Source organism: Budorcas taxicolor, chromosome 3 (genome assembly GCF_023091745.1).
Source record: "Budorcas taxicolor isolate Tak-1 chromosome 3, Takin1.1, whole genome shotgun sequence".
NCBI lineage: Eukaryota > Metazoa > Chordata > Mammalia > Artiodactyla > Bovidae > Budorcas > Budorcas taxicolor.
In genome coordinates this window covers 103,206,257-103,232,015 of record NC_068912.1, presented here as the reverse complement: position 1 = coordinate 103,232,015, position 25,759 = coordinate 103,206,257, and the positions used below count along the sequence as shown (strand labels likewise).

The 25,759-nt window shown below is 43.7% G+C and overlaps 1 protein-coding gene across 1 annotated transcript; it reads left to right on the top strand.

The window, feature by feature from the left end:
- Nucleotides 1-2,157: 2,157 nt before the first annotated feature.
- On the top strand, nt 2,158-3,090 carry LOC128045122 (olfactory receptor 2A12-like). The gene has a single exon (XM_052637585.1). It carries the CDS (start codon nt 2,158-2,160, stop codon nt 3,088-3,090), a length of 933 nt encoding a protein of 310 aa, XP_052493545.1.
- The last annotated feature ends 22,669 nt before the right edge of the window (nt 3,091-25,759 follow it).

Sequence of the window (25,759 nt, the reverse complement as noted above, 5' to 3'; positions counted from 1 at the left end):
ATTGTGCAGTAGTTTGAACATTCTTTGGAACTGACTGTCTTTGGGATTGGAATGAAAACTTTGGGATTAGAATAAAAACCCTCAGAAAACCTGAAAGAATACTACAAAGAAACCTGTATATCCCATGACAAGATGTATTAATTTTTTAGCTTGCTGTTACTGTAATTTTCAGAAGTAGTTGAGAATAATTTGTAAACATCATGTCCCTTTACCCTTTAATACTTCAGAGAATAGTTTCTAAAATATAAGAGAATAAGGATATTCTCTCACATAGTAGTTCAAACTCAGGCATTTTAACACTGATACTTATCTAAACTAATCTAATTAAAATTCCAGGCTTACCAGTTGTCAAATTAATGTTATTTGTAGCATTCCACTCTTCCGGTTTTACATTTTGCAATAGCTGTTATACATTTTTTAGTCTCCTTGCCTTTATTACAGATTAGAAATTTCTTTGTCTCTCATGATAGATATTTTTTGAAGACTAGGGTGGCTCAGCGAATCCGCCTGCAATGCGGGAGACCTGGGTTCAATCCCTGGGTTAGGAAGATCCCCTAGAGAAGGGAACGGCTACCCACTCCAGTATTCTGGGCTGGAGAATTCCAGGACTGAATTCCTGGAGAAGTCTATGGGGTTGCAAAGAGTCGACACAACTGAGCGACTTTCACGTTCAGAAGCTAGTTATTTTGTAGAATATTTCTCAACTTAGGTTTCTTTGATGTTTTCTCATGGTTAGATTCAGGTTTTGCTTTTTTGGTCTGAAACAATATATAAGTCATTGTTGGTTTTCACATATGGAGACACCAGGTGTCCATCTGTTCCTTATCGGTGTCATTAATTGTAATCCCTCAGTTAAGATGTTGTCTAGTTACTCCGCTGATAGCTACCACTTTTTACTTTTGTAATTAATAATTACTTTACGGATAGATAGCCTGTAATTATGTAACAGTCTGTTCCTTATCAAATTCATTCCACATAGATTTAGCATCTGTATCAGTTCAATCCTGAGAAGAGACAGAACATGCCAGTAATGTGAACAGGGAAAATTTACTATACGGAATTGTTAGCTAGTTAAAGGTCGACAACTGCTAAAAGCCTTAAAAAAGAACTTGAAGCGATCCAGAAGTAGCAATTAAAAAAAGAAAAAGCAGCTACTGCCTTATGGCTAAAGAAGAGTACACAGGGACTAAGGATTTAGGAGTTACTTCCCTCCATCCCCCTGCCCTTGACACCACTATCTATCTTCCCTGATCAGAAAAAAAAAGACTGAGTTCAGACTATTTCAAAAAGGGTGTGACTGCCACAGGATACAGTCTGCTACTGGGAGTGGAGGTGGAGCCACAGGCCAGAGCTCTCCTAGAAGTGACCACTGGGCAGGGAGAGTGTGTGTGGCCTGAGTATGTGACTGTGGTTGGACACTCCCAACCCAGTGGCTCTCTAGTTGAGCAACTGAGGAAGGAGAATTGAAGCTTCAACCTCAGAGCCTCCCTCCTACCATCATCACGTTGCTAGGCTTCTCTGTCCATGGAATTCTCCGGCAAGAATACCGAAGTGGGTTGCCATTCCTTTCTCCAAGGGCTCTTCCTGACCCAGGGATCGAACCCAGGTCTCCTGCATTGCAGGCAAATAGTTTACCTCCTGAACCAACAAGGAAGCCCCGCTCTCTATTGGTAATGCCTCTTATTGTCAGCTGTCAAAGAGAAAATTTACAGGGTGAGGAGAGGCTTGTCACACATCCAGACAAATGATCTCTAAGGTAGAGAGGAAGCGCACATGTGCAGGTTTTGGGGGCTGGAGCAGATACTGTGTAAGTTGATTGTTACTAGACAGTTGAGTGACCAATTTTCCCTCTGAGGGGTTGGAAATAAGCCTGGGGAGATTGCAAATGAGCATTTACTACTATTTAGTGTTTTAAGGCATTGTAGGAGATGATTCATACACAACTCCCCAACTCCTCCTAAACACCCTGAGAGATGAGTATTATTAGCCACATTTTACAGAAGAAGAAACTGAGGCTCAGAAAGTGAAGTAAATATAAAAAGTAGTAGGTAGGTAGTGGGCTGAGAATTAATATTACAGCTGCCTCCCTCCAGATCTTACTAAACTATCATATTTTAGGTGATATTTAAATGCATATCACTCTCCTATAGGTCCACCATGTGGATGCCTCCAGGGCAGAACCAAAGCTGGGTTTCTGAATTTATCCTGCTTGGCTTCTCCAGTGACCCCACGACCAACAGGACCCTCTTTGGTGCCTTCCTTCTTCTTTTCCTGAGCTCAGTCCTTGGCAATGGGCTCATCATCACCCTGATATGCCTGGACACGCATCTCCACACTCCCATGTACTTCTTCCTCTGTATCCTCTCCCTGCTGGATATGGGCTGTGTCACCACCACTGTGCCCCAGATGCTGGTTCATCTTCTTTCTCGATCTCAGACCATCTCCTTTGCTGGTTGTTGGCTACAAATGTACATCTTTGGTGCTGTGGGCCTGACTGAGTGCATTTTATTTGTCGTCATGGCCTTTGACCGGTATGTGGCCATCTGCTATCCACTGCATTATACTGTCATCCTCAGCTGGGGCCTGTGCACACGACTGTCAGCTGGGACCTGGGCTTGTGGTTTCTTCTTCTCTCTGATCCACACTTTTTTCACCATGAGGCTGCCATACTGTGGGCCCAACATGGTCAACCACTACTTCTGTGAAGGCCCTTCAGTACGAAATTTGGCTTGCATGGATACTCATGTCATTGAAATGGTGGACCTAGTCATCAGTGTCTTGATGGTTGTTGCCCCACTCTTGCTCATTGTGGCCTCCTACATCCGTATTGTGCAGGCCATTCTCAAGTTCAAGTCCATGCAGGCCCGCTGCAAGGCTTTCTCCACCTGTGCCTCCCACCTGACTGTGATCACATTCTTCTATGCTCCAGCCACCTACCTCTACATGAGGCCCAATTCAAGCTATTCCCCTGAGCAAGACAAGCAGGTATCACTCTTTTATAATGTCTTCACTGCTCTGCTTAATCCTGTGGTCTACAGTCTGAGGAATAAGGACATGAAGAGGGCTTTTCTCAGAGTGATGGGGAGGTAGACTGGCCTGCTGAGGAGACAGGAGGAGTCTGAGGCAAAGTGTTCCTTGATGAGGAAAAGGACAGCATCTATAACATATGAAACCAACGTTATACAATAGAACCAACACAGTACTTGGTCAGTAGAACAAATGTGGAACATGAAACCAAGGATGGCTGTCTTGATCAACTTTCAACATTGTGGTGCAGTTAGAAACAACTCCATAATCTCATGGGATCACACAGTAAAAGTCCATTTATTTGTCTTGTTCCTATCAGTTGTAAGTAGACTGTGGCCTTCTGCCATTGGATTCTCGGATCCAGCCTGAAGGAGGAGGCCCTATCTGGAACACATCAGACTTATGAGAAAGAGAAAGGAACAATGGCTGAAATACATGACGACTCTTAAAGTTTCTGCTCAGAAGTAACACACATGTCAATGGACATGAGTTTGAGTAAACTCCAGGAGTTGGTGATGGACAGGGAGGCCTGGTGTGCTGCAGTCCATGTGGTTGCAAAGAATTGGATGCAACTGAGCAAGTGAACTGAACTGAACACACATCTCTTTGCTGACATCTTATTGACCAAAGCAAGTCCTATGTGTAGGCCTTCTGACAAAAGGGCAGGATGTATTTTCTTCCCACAGAAAAGTAATGTGAATCATGTGGCATGGGCATGGATATGTATTCCCTCTACAGTGAGAGGAGCAAACACTAAGGGTGATAATGTAATCTACAACAGAGGCACTGGGATCAATAGTACGCATGTAGCTAACGTGACACATGGTACCCGAAAGTGATGTGGTATGTGGACATAGTAGAACGTCAAGTAGTAGGCAATCAGAGTGGTACAGGAAAATAATAAATATGTGTGACCAACATTGAAAATTAAGCCAATGGTATACGGAGCCAATGTAACCCATGGACCTGGCCTGATGCATGGAAGCAATATGGTTTATGGGGCTGATACCTTGTACTCTACATCATCTTGTGGAAGGAACAGAACTTGACCTTAATTGACCTGGGTTCTAGTTCCAACCTTGCTAACTTGTTATGCCACTTTGGGCCATTTACTTCCTTTCTCTGGATCTCACTTTATTCATCTATAGAATGAGCACCTCAAATTGAAAGGTCTCTAAGACCTCTGTGTCTCCAAAATTCTGTGTCACGGTAGGTAAAATGCATGAAATCAAATGCTATAAACTAGTGTATTTTCTGTGAACCGTAGGGTGAATTACAATATCATAGAAGAATTAAAGTTGTTACAGGTACAGTACGTTGTAAACAGTGCCTCTGATTTTTTCAAGGGACCTAAATGACGTATGAGACTCTATAAGAACCCTGGAACAAGCCTCAGAGTTAGCATGGGAATCCAGCTTTCTCTCAGGCCTCATTGATGGCTCAGATGTCTTGCGGATGAAAGATGTAACAAGGGTGGGCTAAGCAGGGGTTTAGGTAGGTGAGTACCACAGCACCAATGGTGTGGCAAAGTTCCAGGCAACTTTTCCAGGAGGTTTCAGGCAGAAAGTGAAGGGTCCCTTGGGCTGTTGGAGCATTCCCTCCATCCAGGGAGAGGGTAGAGAGTTTTGTGGCTGGTGGAAAGGACTTAAAACTTTTGAGAGCTTTCTGTTTCTGGCTTTGTGGGGAAGGGGGTTGCCTGGATACTGTGGAAGAGGTCTTATTGGCTCTTGGAGTTCCTTCCAGAAGGTGTGGAGTCTACCTGGTGGCTCTGCTACAACCGGAGTCAGGAATCAGGATGATGTAGAGGTGAGAGTCTTGTGGGTGAAGTGATGAGGTTTTGTTTGTCTCTCTACTTGGATAGATAGTAACAGAGTTTGTAATTCAAGATGATAAAGATTTTATCTTAAAGATAGACAACCTCTATTTTTAAGAACCTGGGATGCAGACCAGAGTAGAGGAGAGAGGGTGCCTCAGTATTTTCAGAAGCATGGCTTGGGACCATGGATGAGGGGTTGGATTAAAGAGGAACACTTGGTGGGGGTAGACCTAGGCATAATTTCTGAGGCACTAGACTTGATGATGGCAGTGAGTGGGGAGTGACAAGGAAAGAAGCAAGAGCATGTGATGACTTGGGTGTGGAGGTGAAAAAGGGAGCAATCAAGGAAGCTATCAGGGTTTTAATCCAGCTTTGCCAGTATCTCTGATTCCCTGTAGTTCACTGAAGGGAGCCATTAACTGTCAACTGTCATCACTGATCCCTGGCACTGGTGACAGAGAGTCACAACACCCATCCTCATGGAACTGCAGTCCACAAACCAGCAGTTCTTAAGAAGTGTACAGGTACTAAGGGGTGGAGTTAAAAAATGTTAATTAATTCTCTGTTAATTTGGTCTCTATGAGGATTGTTGTTTCCTGTTTTATTTTTATTTTTTACTTTTTCCTGTTTCCTTGAACAAAGAAAACGGCAGAGTGGATCATAGCACCTGTCTGGTGGGACTCAGTTTATCTATTGGGGGGAAATATTTTGCTACTAGACTGAAATATCAGCCTCTCCAATTCTTTTCCCTTCTGATCCATTTCTGCACTAATGATCTCAAAGTTTCTGTTTGGGCAGATTGGTAAACTACCACTTATCAGCTGTGTATTCCTGTGCAAGAAACTTAAGCCCCCCAACTCTGCTTTCTGTTTGCTGATCCCTATGCAAATATAATTGCAAACTTAGATGGAAAGGATATTTTCCAAGGGAGATATAGATTATCAAAATTAAAAATTTTTAAAGATAGAAGGTTTTCACAGATTGATTTCCATAGGAAAATGCAAAAATGAGCAAAAGCTACTAAGTACAGCACAAGATACAAAGATTGGTGGCAAGAAAGTTTGGGGAAAGGAGAGATATGTGGATGGACTTCCTTAGAGTGGACACAGAATCTGTGTGTCCCACGTGAATGTTCATGAAAGGCTATCAGCTTCAGAGGAGACAAATCAGGTGGAAAAAATGACATGCTCCGTGAATGTAAGTCAGGCTTTTTCCCGAGACCCTCATTCAGTGGGTGTATGAGCAAAATGTCCATTAAGCAAGGATGGAGGCTATTCATATGGGCTTTGGACCAGGGTTTCTTTTTTCTACAGTTGACCTGTTTGCCACTACTGATGAGTGCTTAAATCACAAGTAGCAGAGATCAGCTCTATGACACCAGGCCCCAGGAGAACAGCTGTCACCTGTGGCAGTTTGATTATATTGGATCTCTTCCATCAGGGAGGGGACAGTGATTTGTCTTCATGGGAACATATACAGATTCTAGATATGAATTTGCTTCCCTTGCCCACAGAACTTTTGCTAGCATCATTATCTATGAATTCACAGTGTGCCTAATCCACCATCAGAGAATCCCCACAGCATTGCATCTGAATTGCATCAAGAAACTCATTTCACTTCTGTGGGTTCATAATTATAGAATCAGTGACCTTAACTAGCCTCCAACACTTGGAATAAGCTGGACAAGTTGAAAGATGAAATGACTTATTAAAATTCAGTTATCGCTATTCGTAGGGAACAACACTTTGAAAGAATAGGACCCTATCTTACATACTTCTTTAAATTAAACATGATACTAAGTTTAAGTTTTGAGTCAGAGACTATATGGCATTGTTTCCTCAGTGCCAGAATGCATGGACATGGGAATCAAGCCGTGAAATGGGAGTGGATTCTGTGACTCTTACACCCAGTAACTCACTCACAGAATATTTGTTTCCTATTTCAGGAACTCTGAGCTCTGCTAGTTTGGAGATGTTAATGTCCCAGTAGGGAATGTTTCCACTGGTGGCCAAAACAATGTTTCCACTGAATTTCAAGATGAGATGTCTTCTTGAAACGTTTGAATATTACATGGATTATTATAAGTAAAGCACATATGAAACAATACCTATAATGTTTTACTATTATTATAATAACCAGAGAAGGAAATGGCAGCCAACTCCAGTATTCTTGCTTGGAAAATCCCATGGACAGAGGAGCCTGGCAGGCCATAGCTTACAGCATCACAAAGAGGTGGACACCACAGAAGTGACTTAGCATGCATGCACACATAATAATTAACATCACTATTGTTATTGTTTTGTTGCTGCTGTTCTTGTCATTATTATTATTATCCTATTACCTCATCTGAACTTTGTGTACTTCATTGGCTCAAACAAGATTTACAGCATTGGGGGATACAAATTCCCAGGGATAAAAATGATGAGAGCATGCCTGATGAGATGGCTGCAATTAACTGATTATCACTGGACACATAGACAGCTTTTCCTGCCAGTTCATAGAGGGGAACATAGGTAGGAGGCAGGATTTCTAAGTCTGAGTCACCTACACTGTAACTCATGCAGGGCAGTGACTTTGCTTCTCTGAGCTTTAATTTTCATGGCTGTAAAAGAGAGTAAGGAGATGGACAGGTTGACCTTGAAGGCCCTTAATGACTTAGCAGTGAAGTGACCAAAATGAGCATCACTGACTCCCTCAAGACTTGGCCCAACACGAGCACTCAGTGGGTCACCATCATTGTTATTATCTGTAAAACGAGAATCACAACACTCCCTCCCAGATGTGCCAGGAGGACCTGACGAGAAAATACACATCAAAGTGCTTTGTGTGTGAGGCTGTCCCAAAGGACCACTAATGTGCTCTTGATCATTAGTACCATCATCACCTCCTGCCATTTCCCTCAGCTTCCTCCCCAGACATAAACCCAGAAACCTTCTAAGGTACTTGTTTTAGCAAACGAGAGCTAATTCCCACAAAAGTCCCTTTCAGAGGCATTCTCAACCTCCACAGAGAGTCCCCGGTTGTTAGGATTGCCACAGCCCTAGCTTTTCCTCTCTTGCCAGCCCACCCTCTTCTCCTTGAGGTCTGCAGGCCCACCTGACTCAAAATTCAGCATCCAGAGTCCAGCCTTCCTCCTCCTACCAATGGCTGGCCCAACTCCACTGGTAATCAGAACCAGCTCTGGGACAGGAGGAAGAATTTCAGTTAGAGTTCAGTAGAGTTGTTATTCTGGTCAGGAATAGAGGGAGATTTTGATTTGCTCAAGATTGTTCAGAAGAAATAAGGGTGTGACCCAAACATGTTCTAATTGACAAGTTGGGGCACAGGGATTTTAGAGGTAAGAGGAGAATCGACATGAGGCCTTCGGTCCTTAACATCTCTATGAGAGGACCAGGTATACCCCAAAGCTGGTCATATCCCTCAGAGGGTTGGAAAAGGAAATAGACAGGTCACTATGCCTCCCCACTGGGGAGGTTTTGTCCTACTCTGTCCACAGGGACCTCTTCCTTGTAGGGTTCTTGTTGACAACATTCAAGGAATTCCAATTGGCATCTTCACTAGGCACAGGGATGGTGGTGGCAGGAGGGAGGGGAATGGCCCTCCCCTTGCTCTCCCAGGAAAGTCTGGTAAGGAGGCAGGACCATAAAGCCTCAGTAGCTTGGTCCTTTAAGAGGAGCTTGGATTAGCTGAGGCTCCCTCCATCTACACCTGACTTGACAGGCAAGGCCTTCAGGAGCCAGGGCTGGCCAGGTCAAGTGCAAGGAGCTGAGCAATGGAGAAAAGGCAAGGAGTTCATCCTTCCACCTCTCAGAATCCTAGTGTTTTTCTGGAGACTGGGTTGCCTGGAATCCTGCCTCACTGGAATCAGTTGCCCTGAGTACTTCCTGTTCAGTCTCTTTCCCTTAAGAACAAGTGACTGTCTCTCTCTGTGACCTGTTTCTGTGGATTCCAGAGGGGTGAGATGGTCACTGGGCTTGGGGCTATGGGTGGAATCCAGACATCTGTGGGGGCTGGTGGTCAGCAGTGGCCAGGTTCACCAGCCACTGGGTCTTCTCTGTGCTTCTGCCCCAGCATCCCTCTAGCCCCTCCCTTGATCTGCACTCTTCCTTCCTCCTCACCTCACACTTCAGTCCCTTCCCCTTCTTTCTTCCTAGACCTCCACCTTCTTCCATTTGTTTATTTAGGAAATATACATGGAAAGGTCCTCTCTGCCAACCCATGTTCTAGGAGTTAGAAACTGAAAATGAATTTCCTAAGCTCCAGATCTTCAAGTCCAGCTAAGAGATGTCATGAAAGGACAATGGTGGTTGTACTGGGGGAAGCCTTTAACAATGATATCAGCGACCACAATGATTAGGACCCACTCCCCTATTCTTTAGAGACCTTGGCTGTTGCAAGTTGTGACAGACACTGCTGGGCTAACAAAATCTTGGGAGACATTTTTTTTCCCCCACTAAATAATGTCCTCATTCCTATGGAAATCAAGGTTGACTAAGAGGGAGGCTTTTACAAGGATTTACTAAGCTCTAAATAGATGGGGAAACAGTGGAAACAGTGTCCAACTTTATTTTTTTGGGCTCCAAAATGGTGGCTCAGAGGTTAAAGCGTCTGCCTCCAATGCGGGAGACCCGGGTTCGATCCCTGGGTCGGGAAGATCTCTTGGAGAAGGAAATGGCAACCCACTCCAGTATTCTTGCCTGGAGAATCCCATGGATGGAGAAGCCTAGTAGGTAACAGTCCGTGGGGTCGCAAAGAGTCAGACATGACTGAGCGACTTCACTTTCACCTTTAAAATCACTGCAGATGGTGATTGCAGCCATGAGATTAAATACGCTTACTCTTTGGAAGAAAAGTTATGACCAACCTAAATAGTATATTCAAAAGCAGAGACATTCCTTTGCCAACTAAGGTCCGTCTAGTCAAAGCTATGGTTTTTCCTATGGTCATGTATGGATGTGAGAGTTGGACTGTGAAGAAGGCAGAGCACCGAGAAATTGATGCTTTTGAACTGTGGTGTTGGAGAAGACTCTTGAGAGTCCCTTGGACTGCAAGGAGATCCAACCAGTCCATTCTGAAGGAGATCAGCCCTGGGATTTCTTTGAAAGGAAAGATGCTAAAGTTGAAACTCCAATACTTTGGCCACCTCATGTGAAGAGTTGACTCATTGGAAAAGACTCTGATGCTGGGAGGGATTGGGGGCAGGAGGAGAAGGGGATGACAGAGGATGAGATGGCTGGATGGCATCACGGACTCAATGGACATGAGTCTGAGTGAACTCTGGGAGTTGGTGATGGACAGGGAGGCTGGCGTGCTGCGATTCATGGAGTCGCAAAGAGTTGGACACGACTGAGTGACTGAACTGAACTGAACTGAATCCAGTAGCTGGACTTCCCTGGTGGCTCAGACGGTAAAGCATCTGTCTACAATGTGGGAGACCAGGGTTCGATCCCTGGGTTGGGAAGATCCCCTGGAGAATGAAATGGCAATTCACCCTAGTACTATTGCCTGGAAAATCCCATGGACAGAGGAGCCTGGTAGGCTACAGTCCATGGGGTCGCAGAGTCAGAGGGAGGCTTTTACAAGGATTTACTAAGCTCCAATCCGGTAATTGAATTCCCAGGTGGCTCAGCGGGTAAAGAAGCTGATTGCAGTGCAGGAGACACAGGAGATATGGTTCAATTCCTGGGCTGGGAAGATCCCCTAGAGGAGGGCATGGCAATCCGTTCCAATATTCTTGCCTGGAGAATCCCAAGGACCGAGAAGCCTGGCGGTCTATATAGTCCATAGGTCACAAAGAGTTGGGCACAACTGAAGTGACTGAGGATGGCATGAAAAGAAAGTGAAAGTGAAATCACTCAGTCGTGTCTGACTCTTTGCGACCCCGTGGACTGTAGCCCTTCAGGCTCCTCTGTCCATGGGATTCTCCAGACAAGAATACTGGAGTGGGTTGCCATTTCCTTCTCCAGGGTATCTTCTCAACCCAGGGATCGAACCTGGGTCTCCTACATTGCAGGCAGACGCTTTATCCTCTGAGCCACCAGGGATGGCATGCAGGATGGTATTTCCCAAGTCTCTTTCTATAGATTCCTTCTGCTTCCAATGTAACCCCATGGCTCCCACATCCAAGTGATGGGGGAGATGGAGGAAGCTTTATCAGGAGAGTCTATGGCTGCCAGTTTAGCTCTTTGTCCTAGGAGGAGTCTGATTCTGTCTTATCTGGTGGTCATAAATTGTAGGCCATGATTCTGAAGTATCTCATGCCAGACTTCAAGGAACTCAAATGGAGGAGCAGATGGGGCAGTTTGCATTCTTTATCCCTCCCAATTAAAGCCTGTTTCCATGCAGCAGGAGAATTTAATGATTAAGAGTTGGCTCTGAAGCCAAAATGCCTTGGTTCTAATCCCAGGTCCATCACAGAAATCCTATAATTTGGAGTGGATCACTTACTTTCTGTATGATTTAGTTTATTTTTTTCCATCTGTAAAAATGGAGGTACTAGTACTTACCTCAATGAGTTGTTATGAGGATAAGTTCATATAGCAATGCCTGGCACATAGAAAGTTTTCTCTAAACATTCAGTTCAATTCAGTTGAGTCGTTCAGTCGTGTCTGACTCTTTGCAACCCCATGAATAACATTAGCTATTACTGTTTCTGAAAGGAGGTTATATACTGACACCTTTATCCATATTTTATAATAGATATTCCAAGTCAATGAGTGAGAACAAAGTTAATATGAGAAGGAAAAGTTTTTTCCCGAGATGCTGGAGCCTAAAACTTTTATCTGAACCTTCTAGGATTACCAGGGTTATAACTTGCCAATAACCACAAGGGGTTCTGAGAAATAGAGAAAGCAGCTAATCAAGGTTTGGGAGTGGGAGATGGTGGAATAGGTCTGAAAAGGCCTCCTAGTGGAATAATACTAAGCTGGATCCTTGTTGTTGCTCAGTTGCTAAGTCGTGTCTGACTCTTGGTGACCTCAGGGACTGCATCACCCCAGACTTCCCTGTCCATCACCAACTCCCGGAGCTTACTCAAACTCTTATCCATTGAGTCGGTGATGCCGTCCAACCATCTCGTCCTCTGTTGTCCACTTCTCCTCCTGCCTTCAATCTTTTCCAGTATCAGGGTCTTTTCAAATGAGTCAGTTCTTTATATCAGGTAGCCAAAGGATTGGAGCTTCAGCTTCAGAATCAGTCCTTCCAATGAACATTCAGGACTGATTTCCTTTAGGACTGCCTGGCTTGATCTGCTTGCAGTCCAATGGACTCTCAAGAGTCCTCTCCAACACCACAGTTCAATAACATCAGCTTTTCCATACTCAGTCTTCTTTATGGTCCAACTCTCACATCCATACACGACTACTGGGAAACCATAGCTTTGACTATATGGACCTTCGTTGGCAAAGTAGTTTCTGCTTTTTAATATGCTGTCTAGGTTTGTCATAGCTTTTCTTCTAAGGAGTAAGCGTCTTTTAATTTCATGGCAGCAGTCACCATCTGCAGTGATTTTGGAGCCCCCAAAAATAAAGTCTGTCACTGTTTCCACTGGATCCTAATGTGGGAATAAAGGTTGGGTGTGTAACAGAGTGTGTGTGGGTGGCGGGGATACAGGGGATGTATTCTTCTATGCTAGAGACCTAGGCAAGTATCTGCAGATGTGATAGAGGTATCAGTTCAGTTCAGTTCAGTTCAGTCATTCAGTCATGTCTGACTCCTTGCGACCCCATGAACCGCAGCATGTCAGGCCTCCCTGTCCATCACCAACAGTGGAGTTTACCCAAACTCATGTCCATTGAGTTGGTGATGCCATCCAGCCATCTCATCCTCTGTCGTCCCCTTCTCCTCCTGCCCCCAATCCTTCCCAGCATCAGGGTCTTTTCCAATGAGTCAGCTCTTCACATGAGGTGGCCAAAGTATTGAAGTTTCAGCCTCAGCGTCAGTCCTTCCAAAGAACACCCAGGACTGATCTCCTTTAGGATGGATCTCCTTGCAGTCCAAGGGACTCTCAAGAGTCTTCTCCAACATCACAGTTCGAAAGCATCAATTCTTCGGTGCTCAGCTTTCTTTATAGTCCAACTCTCACATCCATACATGACTACTGGAAAAACCATAGCCTTGACTAGACTAGTTAAAGGTAGATAACTGCTAAAAAGCATAAAAAGAAACTTGAAGAAATCCAGAAGTAGCAAATAAGAAAAAAGGAAAAAAAGCAGCTACTGCCCTATAGCTAAAGAAGAGTTCATAGGGCCTAAGGATTTAGGAATTACTTCCGTCCTTCTTGGACTTCCCTTGTGGCTCAGCTGGTAAAGAATCCGCCTGCAATGCAGGAGACTGCGGTTTGATTCCTCAGTTGGGAAGATCCCATGAAGAAGGGAAAGGTTACCCACTCCATTATTCTGGCCTGGAGAATTCCATGGACTGTATTATCCATGGGGTCGCAATGACTCAGGCAAGATTGAACAACTTTCACTTTCCTTTCTTCTTCCTCCTCCTCTTGAAACCACTATCTTCTCTCACCAGAAAGAAAAAAAAAAAGAAATTAAGCTCAGACTTTTTCAAAGACGGTGTGACTGCCACAGGAATACACAGTCTGCTACTGGAAGTTAGGGTGGAGTCACAGGCCAGAGTTCTCCTAGAAGTGATCACTGGGTAGGGAGAATGTGTGTGGCCTGAGTATTTGACTGTGGATGGTCCCCACCAACCCACTGGCGTTCCAGCTGAGTAACTGAGGAAGGAGAAATTGAAGCCCCAACCTCAGTCTCCTCCTTCCATCATCACATTGCCCCTCTGTCACCCTTTATTGATAAAGTTTCCTATCATCAGTTGTCAAAGAAACATGTTCTCAGGGTGAGGAGAGGCTTGTAACATATCCAGACAAATGACCTCTAAGGCAGAAGGGAAGACCACTTCTGCAGGTTTGGGGGCTGGAGATGATATTGTGTAAGTTGATTGTTAACTAGACATTTGAGCAAGCAATTTTTCCTCTGAGGGTTGGGGAATAAGCCTGGGAGATTGAAAATGAGTATTTATTGTTATTTAGTACTCTTGCCTGGCAAATCCCATGGACGGAGGAGCCTGGTAGGCTGCAGTCCATGGGGTCGCTAGGAGTCAGACACGACTGAGCAACTTCCCTTTCACTTTTCACTTTCATGCATTGGAGAAGGAAATGGCAACCCACTCCAGTGTTCTTTCCTGGAGAATGCCAGGGACGGGGGAGCCTGGTGGGCTGCCATCTCTGGGATCACACAGAGTCGGACACGACTAAAGCGACTTAGCTGCAGCAGCAGCAGCAGTACTTTAAGGCATTGTTTTAATATGAGATGTTTCATATACATTGCCCCAACTCTTCCTAAACACCCTGAAAGATGAGTGTTATTAGCCATGTTTTACAGATGAGGCTCAGAGAGGTTAAGTAACTGTGCAAGGCTCTAGGTGAGTAGTGGGCTCAAAATTAAAATCATAGCCTGTCTGCCTCCAGTTCTTATTCAATTATCATATTTTAGATGGCATTTAAAGAAATGTGATCCTCTTATAGGCCCATCATGTGGATGCCTCCAGGGCAGAATCAAAGCTGGGTTTCTGAATTTATCCTGCGTGGCTTCTCCAGTGACCCCACGGCCAACAGGACCCTCTTCAGTGCCTTCCTTCTTCTTTTCCTGAGCTCAGTCCTTGGCAATGGGCTCATCATCACCCTGATATGCCTGGACATGCATCTCCACGCTCCATCATTGCTGAGAAAGATATATTAGAACCTCCTGTGATTGTAGGTGGTTTATTTTCCTTGTTGTTCTGCCAAAGTTTGCAGGCTATATTTTGAGTCCATGCTATTATATGCATACAAACTTAAAACTGTAATGTCTGCTTGATAAAATGAACCTTTTATAAGTACAAAGTCCTTTTTTATCCTTTTTGCTGCAATATCGACAGTGTATTCATACTGGCTTCATTTATTATTTAAAAACAAAAGCAATGATAAATCTTTACACATAAACATCTTTGTGCACAGGAGCAGGTACTGCAGTACATTAAATACTTGAAGTACACTTGCTTGCTGAGAAAAAAAAAATGGTACAATTTAAATCTGACAGAGACCTCCAAGGTGTTCTCCAAAGAGCCTCAGTTCAGTCATTCAGTGGTGTCTGAGTCTTTGCGACGCCATGGACTGCAGCACACCAGGCTTCCCTGTCCATCACCAACTCCTGGAGTTTGCTCAAACTCATGTCCACCAAGTTGGTGATGCCATTCAAAGAGGCTACAACAATCAGATTCTGGTCCCCCACCCCGGCCCCCTGCAGGTGTTGGACTGCTCCTCCAAGGACACCGTGAAAATAGAGTTTCTTTTGCTTTGTTAGGAAGGGGTGAATGGGCCTATGCTCAGGAACTGGATCAAAATTTGCCCAGTGGTGGCCCGTCCCCAGGCTGGCAGGAAGCGCTGCTGCGAGGCTCACCTTGCTGATCTCCGTCAGGGACATGGTGATGCTGTAGAGCTGGCTCTTGCTGGTGCTGGCGATCAGCGTCTCCTCGGAGGGGCTGAAGCACATGCAGAGCACGTCCTGTTTGTCCGACTGACTCGGGTCGTTGCTCTGTGGATCCACAGGAATCTGCCCGAGACACAGGACGGCGGTCAGCAGGCCCCTGCACTGTTGGGTGTCCTTGGACTTTAAGATGCTCTCAGACACTCGCAGCTTCCAGACTCCTATCAGCCTGCTTCCTGGGTGCTCCTCAGATGCGGAGAAGGGGGGTTTGAGGTGTCTCAGTTTCTGTGGGTTTTCTACTCACCTTTAAGTGACTCGTGGCTGAATAATGAGCAGCGGCACAGGTGAAACTGATCCATCTGCACATCTGAGATCCCCCCTCAGAACAAGCATTAGTCTAGCCCCACGCTCGCCCAGCGGGTGGGAGCTCAGAGCAGGCTCCTATCTGCACCAGGTACGCAGTGCGCTTCAGGGCAGCGGAGGGGAAGGTTGAGGCCTTTTTATCACATGGGTGGGTGACAGGGCAGAGGGAAGAGAAGGGGCCCCGCAGCTCCTGCAGCCGTCTCGGGGGCCTGGAGTTCCCAGTGGACATTATTAAACGAGGTTTCCTTCTCCCTGTTTTTCCTCTCCTTCCACGAACCAAACTTACTGAAATCTGGTCTGCACATACCCCCTTTGCATCCTCACTACCCACTCAGTTCTTAATTCCTTATAACGTGGCTTCCACTGCCTCATTTACTGAAACTGTCCTCCTGAACATCAGAGATTTCCTTATCACCAAAGCCCGATGCCCTGCTCAGCCCTCATCTTCTGGGCTTTCCTAGAGCCTGCAGCAGTGACCTGGGCACCTTCCTCCCCTGAACGCCCTGGACTCTTGTGCTGCCCTCCCTCTGCCTGGAGTTGTCTTGCTCGGCACCTCCTAGCCCGTCCTCATGAAGTCTACTCCTTCTGCTGTCTCTGGGCAGCGAGGGCCCTGGGAAGCCTTCCCTGACTGCCCTGGGCTGCGTGGGCCCTGACAGTCCCTCACTGTGCCCACAGCACCCAGGAGTTCCCTCTGTTGTCCCACGTGTCACACTGCATAGAGTGGAACAGGGGCCTGTGGACCGGGGACCTTGCCTGTTCCCTCTGTGTCCTCTGCTGCTTGGAGCAGGGCCTGGCACATGGCAGGCCCTCAGTGACTGCACGGTGTGGCCTCGCACCCTCCCCCACAGTGAGGTCCGTGCGGGAAGCGCCACATCCAATGTGCCCACCGCAGGCCCCACCCTGGAGCCTGGCCCCTGACAGGAGACCGACAGACGTTTGTTGACTGAATGAGTGAACGACCTCGCGTTCTCAGTGTCCTGCTGGGCTCTCATCCTGTCTCAGTCTTGAAATTGGGAAATGCTAAGTAGTCATGTATGGATGTGAGAGTCGAAGTATAAAGAAAGCTGAGTGCTGAAGAACTGATGCTTTTGAACTGTGGTATTGGAGAAGACTCTTGAGAGTCCCTTGGACTGCAAGGAGATCCAACCAGTCCTTCCTAAAGGAAGTCAGCCCTGAATATTCATTGGAAGGACTGATACTGAAGTTGTAACTCCAATACTTTGGCCACGTGATGCAAAGAACTGATTCATTTGAAAAGATCCTGATGCTTGTAAAGATTGAAGGTGGGAGGAGAAGGGGACGACAGAGGATGAGATGGCTGGATGTCATCACCGACTCAATGGACATGAGTTTGAGTAAACTCTGGGAGTTGGTGATGGACAGGGAAGCCTAGCGTGCTGCAGTCCATGGGGTCACAAAGATTCAGACACAGCTGAGTGATTGAACTGAACTGAACTGAAGTTTTGTCCTCAGTCCTCTTGTTGGATCTATATTTTCTCTCTCAGTGATTTTACCAAAGATGAGAATCCAATGAAAACAATAATAAATACTTAAAATAGTAAAAATAAACCATTGTCTATGTGCTGGATAGAAGCCAAGCACTATGTGCGTGCACATAGTCGAAAGTGTGTGTGAGCGTATTTATTTTTATGTACATGTTTGTGTTTATGAGTGTGCATGTGTGTATGTGAGTGTGAAGAGGGGAAAAATACAAACCCCAAACTGGGAGAAATTATTGCAATATGTGTAAATATATATATAATTATTTGAAATGTATATATGACAAAGGATGAGCACATAGAATATATTTAGTATGTATATAAATCTGTAAGAGAATTACCAAAAAAATACAGTAGAAAAATAAGTAAAAGACTTAAAACACTTCACAAATGATGAAATAGGAATTGCCCTTAAGCATGTGAAAGGATAGCATTAATCTTCATTTGTATTAACAATAAGATACCCATTCTCAATCACTACATGACCACAAAACTAGGAAGCAGGAGAATAGCAAAAGGGTGGTGAGCTTGTAGAGGCTGGCCCATCTCATACACACCTGGTGGGAGTGTGAATTGTACTACCACATTACCCAGTAATGTTAATCCTGGCAGTGCAGCCGGGAGAATCTCTGTACAAGTGGATTAATACACATGAATGCAAGAATGTTTACAGTGATTTGCTTCGAAATAGCAAAAGCCTTTTGTTTCCCAAATGCCCATCAACAAAAGAATGGGTGCATATCCTTGAGACATTAGATTCATATGATGCAATACTAGAGAGGAATAAAATGAACTCAGTGACCAAGAGATCAAGATGACATGAAAGTCAAAAGCATGATGTGGAACAAAAGCAAGCCACAGAATCCATGCACTATGGTTACATGTACATAAAGTTGGTGAATAGAAGAAACAAAACTATGTTTTACATAAAGCCATACGTGTATGTGGTAAAACTACATAGAGAAATGAGGAAATAATTACAAAGTCCAGGACAGAGTGAGAGTGTGCGTGTATGAGAGGAATGTATCAGGGGAAACACTGGAACTGGTAATTTTCTATTTGCTCTTCTGTTGGTGGGTTTACAGATCTTCATTTTGTTATAGTTCTTTAAATATTACATACATGGTTGTTACAAGAAAACATACTGCATGCAAAAAAAGAGAAGAAAAAGAGAGCAGGTAGATAAGTTGTGGAAATAATTTACACCATTAGCAGGACCAAAGCAAACAAAACCAAATGTTACAGTATATAAATGGCTATTTGTGACTTGGGATAAAATCTCCCACCATACATGGATTCAAAGAGTCTGTAGTAACTGGTGTACTCCGGAAAACTGTTAGAGAAGTTAAAAAGTGGCCTTGGTGATGACAAAGACAATGATACTGAAAAAAAAAAATTCTAAAATATTTTAATTAAGTAAGAGTAAAAAAAATTAACTTAAAAATTATTGTATTGGGATTTTCCTGGTGGTCCAGTGGTTGAGACTTCCAGTGCAGGAGGTGAGGGTATGATCCTTGATTGGGAAGTTAAGATCCCACATGACTCATGGTCAAAAACCAGAACATAATCAACAGAAGCAGTATTGTGACAAATTCAATAAAGAGTTTAAAAATGGCCACATTAAAAAACAAACTTCTAAAAATCAAAAAAAATCAATTTTATTGAGGGTACACTGATTTATAGTATCATATAATTTTCACATGTACATTATATTTCCCCTTCTGTGTATCTTACAACATGCTCCCCATCAAAGACTTACCTTCTGTTTGTTACTGTGCATTTTAAACCCTTTTACCCATTTCTTCCTCCTCAACCCCAATCCCCACCAACACCTCAATCTGGCAAACATTATTCTGCTCTCTGTATCTATGTGTTTGTTTTGTTTGGTTTGTTCATTTATTTATTGCTTATCAGTTTTTTATAGTGCACATAAGAGTGATTTAAAATCCTAATTACCTTCCCTTTATGATAGATGAAAATTTAATGTACACTCCCCACGCTATTCCTCTTTAGCATTCTTTCAAATAGTTGTATCATGATCTTAGATAAATCAGCAATCGGTGTTTATGTCATTCAGTTCAGTTCAGTTCAGTCACTCAGTCGTGTCCAACTCTTTGAGACCCCATGAATCACAGCATGCCAGGCCTCCCTGTCCATCATCAACTCCTGGAGTGCACTCAAACTCATGTCCATCGAGTCGGTGATGCCATCCAACCATCTCATCCTCTGTCGTCCCCTTCTCCTCCTGCCCCCAATCCCTCCCAGCATCAGAGTCTTTTCCAATGAGTCAACCCTTCACATGAGGTGGCCAAAGTATTGGAGTTTCAGCTTCAGCATCAGTTCCTCCAAAGAACACCTAGGGCTCATCTCCTTTAGAATGGACTGGTTGGATCTCCTTGCAGTCCAAGGGACTCTCAAGAGTCTTCTCCAACACCACAGTTCAAAAACATCAATTCTTTGGTGCTCAGCTTTCTTCACAGTCCAACTCTCACATCCATACATGACCACTGGAAAAACCATAGCCTTGACTAGATGGACCTTTGTTGGCAAAGTTATATCTCTGCTTTTGAATATGCTATCTAGGTTGGTCATAACTTTTCTTCCAAGGAGTAAGCATCTTTTAATTTCATGGCTGCAATCACCATCTGCAGTGATTTTGGAGCCCCCCAAAATAACGTTTGACACTGTTTTCCACTGTTTCTCCATTTATCTGCCATGAAGTGGTGGGACCAAATGCCATGATCTTAGTTTTCTGAATGTTGAGCTTTAAGCCAACTTTTTTGCTCTCCTCTTTCACTTTCATCAAGAGGCTTTTGAGTTCCTCTTCACTTTCTGCCATAAGGGTGGTGTCATCTGCATATCTGAGGTTATTGATATTTCTCCTGGCAATCTTGATTCCAGTTTGTGCTTCTTCCAGCCAGCGTTTCTCATGATGTACTCTGCATATAAGTTAAATAAGCAGGGTGACAATATACAGCCTTGACGTACTCCTTTTCCTATTTGGAACCAGTCTGGTTTTCCATGTCTGGTTCTAACTGTTGCTTCCTGACCTGCATGCAGGTTTCTCAAGAGGCAGGTCAAGTGGTCTGGTATTCCCATCTCTTTCAGAATTTTCCACAGTTTATTGTGATCCACACAGTCAAGGCTTTGGCATAGTCAATAAAGCAGAAATAGATGTTTTTCTGGAACTCTCTGGCTTTTTCCATCATCCAGCAGATGTTGGCAATTTGATCTCTGGTTTCTCTGCCTTTTCTAAAACCAGCTTGAACATCAGGAAGTTCATGGTTCACGTATTGCTGAAGCCTGACTTGTAGAATTTTGAGCATTACTTCACTAGCGTGTGAGATGAGTGCAATTGTGCGGTAGTTTGAGCATTCTTTGGCATTGCCTTTCTTTGGAATTGGAATGAAAACTGACTTTTCCAGTCCTGTGGCCACTGCTGAGTTTTCCAAATTTTCTGGCATGTTGTGTGTAGCACTTTCACAGCATCATCTTTCAGGATTTGAAACAGCTCCACTGGAATTCCATCACCTCCACTAGCTTTGTTCGTCATGATGCTTTCTAAGGCCCACTTGACTTCACATTCCAGGATGTCTGGCTAGGTGAGTGATCACACCATCATGATTATCCGGGTCGTGAAGCTCTTTTTTGTACAGTTCTTCTGTGTATTCTTGCCACCTCTTCTTAATATCTTCAGCTTCTGTTAGGTCCATACCATTTCTGTCCTTTATCAAGCCCATCTGTGCATGAAATGTTCCCTTGGTATCTCTAATTTTCTTGAAGAGATCTCTAGTCTTTCCCATTCTGTTGTTTTCCTCTATTTCTTTGCATTGATTGCTGAAGAAGGCTTTCTTATTTCTCCTTGCTATTCTTTGGAACTCTGCATTCAGATGCTTATATCTTGCCTTTTCCCCTTTGCTTTTCACTCCTCTTCTTTTCACAGCTATTTGTAAGGCCTCCTCAGACAGCCATTTTGCTTTTTTGCATTTCTTTTCCATGGGGATGGTCTTGATCCCTGTCTCCTGTACAATGTCACGAACCTCATTCCATAGTTCATCAGGTACTCTATCTATCAGATCTAGCCCCTTAAATCTATTTCTCACTTCCACTGTATAATCATAAGGGATTTGATTTAGGTCATACCTGAAAGGTCTCGTGGTTTTCTCTACTTTCTTCAATTTAAGTCTGATCTTGTTTTTGTTGACTTCACCATCTTTGGCCGGAAAGAATATAACCAATTTGATTTCGGTGTTGACCATCTGGTGATGTCCATGTGTAGAGTCTTCTCTTGTGTTGTTGGAAGAGGGTGTTTGCTATGACCAGTGCATTTTCTTGGCAAAACTCTATTAGTCTTTGCCCTGCTTCATTCTCTATTCCAAGGCCAAATTTGCCTGTTACTCCAGGTGTTTCTTGACTTCCTACTTTTGCATTCCAGTCCCCTAGAATGAAAGGGACATCTTTTTTGGGTGTTAGTTCTAAAAGGTCTTGTAGGTCTTCATAGAACCATTCAACTTCAGCTTCTTCAGCGTTACTGGTTGGAGCATAGACTTGGATTACTGTGATATTGAATGGTTTGCCTTGGAAACAAACAGAGATCATTCTGTCATTTTTGAGATTGCATCCAAGTACTGCATTTCAGCCTCTTTTGTTGACCATGATGGCTACTCCATTTCTTCTAAGGGATTCCTGCCCACAGTAGTAGATATAATGGTCATCTGAGTTAAATTCACCCATTCCAGTTCATTTTAGTTCGCTGATTCCTAGAATGTCAACATTCACTCTTGCCATCTCCTGTTTGACCACTTCCAATTTGTCCTGATTCATGGACCTGACATTCCAGGTTCCTATGCAATATTGCTCTTCACAGCATCGGACCTTGCTTCTATCACCAGTCACATCCACAGCTGGGTATTGTTTTTGCTTTGGCTCCATCCCTTCATTCTTTCTGGAGTTATTTCTCCACTGATCTCCAGTAGCATATTGGACACCTACTGACCTGGCGAGTTCCTCTTTCAGTATCCTATCATTTTACCTTTTCATACTATTCATGGGGTTCTCAAGGCAAGAATACCAAAGTGATTTGCCATAAGTGAGGTAATATATATATACAAAACCCTTAGAACATTGCCTGCCAAATAGCGAGAATATACCCTTGTATAGGATTCTTTTGCTGGATGAGGTGGTTTTTCTTAATGTCTGCTGAACCCTGGTGGTACATATTTGAGAGGTTCTCAAATGCTATCTGGAAGCTCCACACAGGTACGATGAGGCGGGCAGGCCCCATTAGCTGTTAGACTTTCCTCTGTGTTGAAGGCAGCTTATCGACTCTCCTTCTGTCCATTCCAGTTTAGAAACCATACTTTTAGGAAGCTAGAGATATCTGAGAACTATATATTCTCAAGCAGAAAAAAAAATTTTTTTGCATCATTTCCTTTCTTATAGCTTTATGAAAATGACTTTCTAGTGCAAAAAGAGTGAATTTCATTTTTGTAAATTAATTTCAATGAACAAAATTTTGAGCAAACAGGTCACATTTTCTGAATACCACAGTGTTTTTCCCTAATCTATATTTGACAATATATACCATATTGAGTGGGCATGTAGGTTACAGTCTATAGGTTGCAATGAGTCAGAGACACAACTGAAGCAACTTAGCACACATAATAATTAATAAGTAATTAATCAGAGATTTTGGAATGGAATCAATTCACTTAATTTGAGAGGTATACTTCAAAGAACTCATTCACATCACTTCCTCTGTCATTGCAGCCCTTAAATAAAGTATAATCAGGGTGTAGGAAGCATTATCCCTCATACTGGTTTAAAATACAATTCCATACATTGAAAGAGAGGCAGGAGCCAGCAGTTCCCAATGCCAAATCCAGGGTGTTCTTGTTTTGCATGATTTTAACATGCATAGGGGACTTCCCTTGTGGCTCAGTGGTAAAGAATCTGCCTGCCAAGGCAGGAAACATAGGTCCGATCCCAGGGTTGGAAAGATCCCCTGGAGATGGAAATGGAAACCCGTTCCAGTATTCTTGTCTGGAGAACCCCATGGACAGAGGAGCCTGGGAGGCTGAAGCCATGGGATTGCAAGAGGTGGACACAACATACAACTGCAGACATGCATGGACTTCAGCTGTCAAGGTGAAACTGAATAATAGTTTCTCAGCAACACTGTTCACCAAGTAACTGAGGAAATACAGCTTCCTACTAGCTCTTCAGGCCATAAATCACTATATAAATAGCAGATGCATAATGATCAGTTAACAACTATCACTTCTTTCAAAGACTGTGGGTCACTGCACATCTGTTATTCGGTTCACAAACATGTGGCAAAGAGTGCGGTTGTGTTGTCTCCTCATTTCCTAGTGATAAACCCACATTGTGTTTTACAAAAGTAGGCAGTTGAAAGAGAAAATTAAAAAAAAATAATAAAGAAGATATTTTTTATGCTTGGGGCTGGTGCACTGGGATGACCCAGAGAGATGGTATGGGGAGGGAAGAGGGAGGGTGGTTCAGGATTGGGAACTCATGTACACCCGTAGCAGATTCATGTTGATGTATGGCAAAACCAATACAGTGTTGTAAAGTAAAAGAATAAAAAAAAAAATGAACTTTTCAAAGTCAACTTTCATTTGAAAAGACTCTGATGCTGGGAAAGATTGAAGGTGGGAGAAGAAAGGGATGACAGAGCATGAGATGGCTGGATGGCATCACTGACTCAATGAACATGAGCTTGAGTGAACTCCTGCAGTTGGTGATGGACAGGGAGGCCAGGCGTGCTGCAGTCCATGGGGTCGCAAAGAGTTGAACACGACTGAGTGACTGAACTGAACTGAACTTTCCAAAGCTACTAAAATAGCTTCAGAATTCAGAGAATACAAGGAAACCAATAGCTAGAAATGTCCAATTCATATTTCTTTAAAAATATATAGTTTCAGCTTACTTGCACCCTGAAAGGTGACCTATAGGTTGCCTAACAACTTCAGACTAACTCTGGCTTGTCTAAATCTGTGAAGTAAGTGTTAGTCGCTCAGTCATGTCCGTCCCTCTGTGATCTCATGGACTGTAACCCACCAGGCTCCTCTGTCCATGGAATTCTCCAGGCAAGAATTCTGGAGTGGGTTGCCATTCCCTTCTCCAGGAGATCTTCCAGACCCAAGGATCGAACCCAAGACTCCCACATTGTGGGCATATTCTTTACCATCTGAGCTACAGGGAAGACCCAGAAGAAATCCGTGAACTCCTTTGCAGTTCAGAGCCTGAACCACACCTTCTCCAATGAGGTCTGAATCCCTCCCAGTTCTATTCTTCCTTGGCTACTATCCCTCGGCCCTTGGATACTATCCCTTGGCCCTTGGATACCACACTGAGTTACTTATACGTTACTTTGATTGTGGTTAACACTCCTTTACACCAAGTTTCCCTTGTGTAACCTTTTGGACATAAAGAGGTATCTCTTTTTTGGACCTAGAAAACTACAATCTCTCTAAACCTTTCAAAGTAAGTATCATTATCTCCATTTTACTGAAGAGAAAATCTGAAGCTTGAATCACAAATCCTCATTGTGATTAGGAACCACAACCAAGTCTCAAAATTAGTAAATGAAGGAGCTGTTTTTCCAAGCCTGTTTGTCTGTTTCATCTTTGGCCAATGTATTGACCCAAAATATGGCCAATACAAAATATCGGCCTACCTAAATATTCAGCCCCTGGGCATCCATGCATCCCATATGTTCCATCCCATACTGAGCTTCATGTCTTCTCCCTGCAACTTCTCTCTGAAATCCTGTTTCCTAAAATTAAACCACACCCCAAATCTCTTCACTGAATTTGCCTTCTATCTCTTTACCAAAAATCTGAAATTTTCCTAGGAACAATACTCTCAGATGGAAGTATTCATAAACTCTTATTCATAAACTCTTTCAATAGTTTTCACTCTCAATTCTAAATTTTCCACAACCCAGTCTCTTCTTGGTTCTCCCCAATTTCTAATCCTACCATGCTGTTCTCTGGCCTAATCAAACACTTTTGTCTTCCCATTTCTTCCTGTCATCCCACTAGTATCTTGATGTAGCCTGGATAGCATCATCAACTCCTATCCTTTCTTTGTGTTTGTGATTTGGGGGCTTGGTGCATCCTGCCAGTCTTCGTACATGACTCTTGCTCACTTGCTCTCCCAGTGCCCCAGGATCTCTCCTCAAACCCTGCTCCTTACTACTTTTCAAAACATGGTCAACAAACATCCTAAATCCACACAAGGATGAAGTATACACAAATACCAACCTTTTCAATTGTATTGCTAGCTATCCCTTTCCAGAGAGCAGAATGGCTACTCTCTGTAAGAGGAAACAGTCTCAGTAGTTTGCTTGGTAACTGAGGTGTTAGGAAAAAGAAGTCAGCTATAACAAGAAGAATGACAGTGTTTATGTAAAGCAAGCAGTGTATCAAGCACTGTTTTGAGAATGTCACCTACGCTGACTTCTCACAACAATCCTACAAAGTGATGGTTTGCTGCAAAGTATGAGCTCTGACCCACTACAATTTCTTTTGGGTGACATTTTACCTGTGTACTGA

Excerpts from the sequence above, each read along its gene's own strand:
- LOC128045122 (XM_052637585.1), top strand. The coding sequence starts at position 2,158 with ATGTGGATGCCTCCAGGGCAGAACCAAAGCTGGGTTTCTGAATTTATC.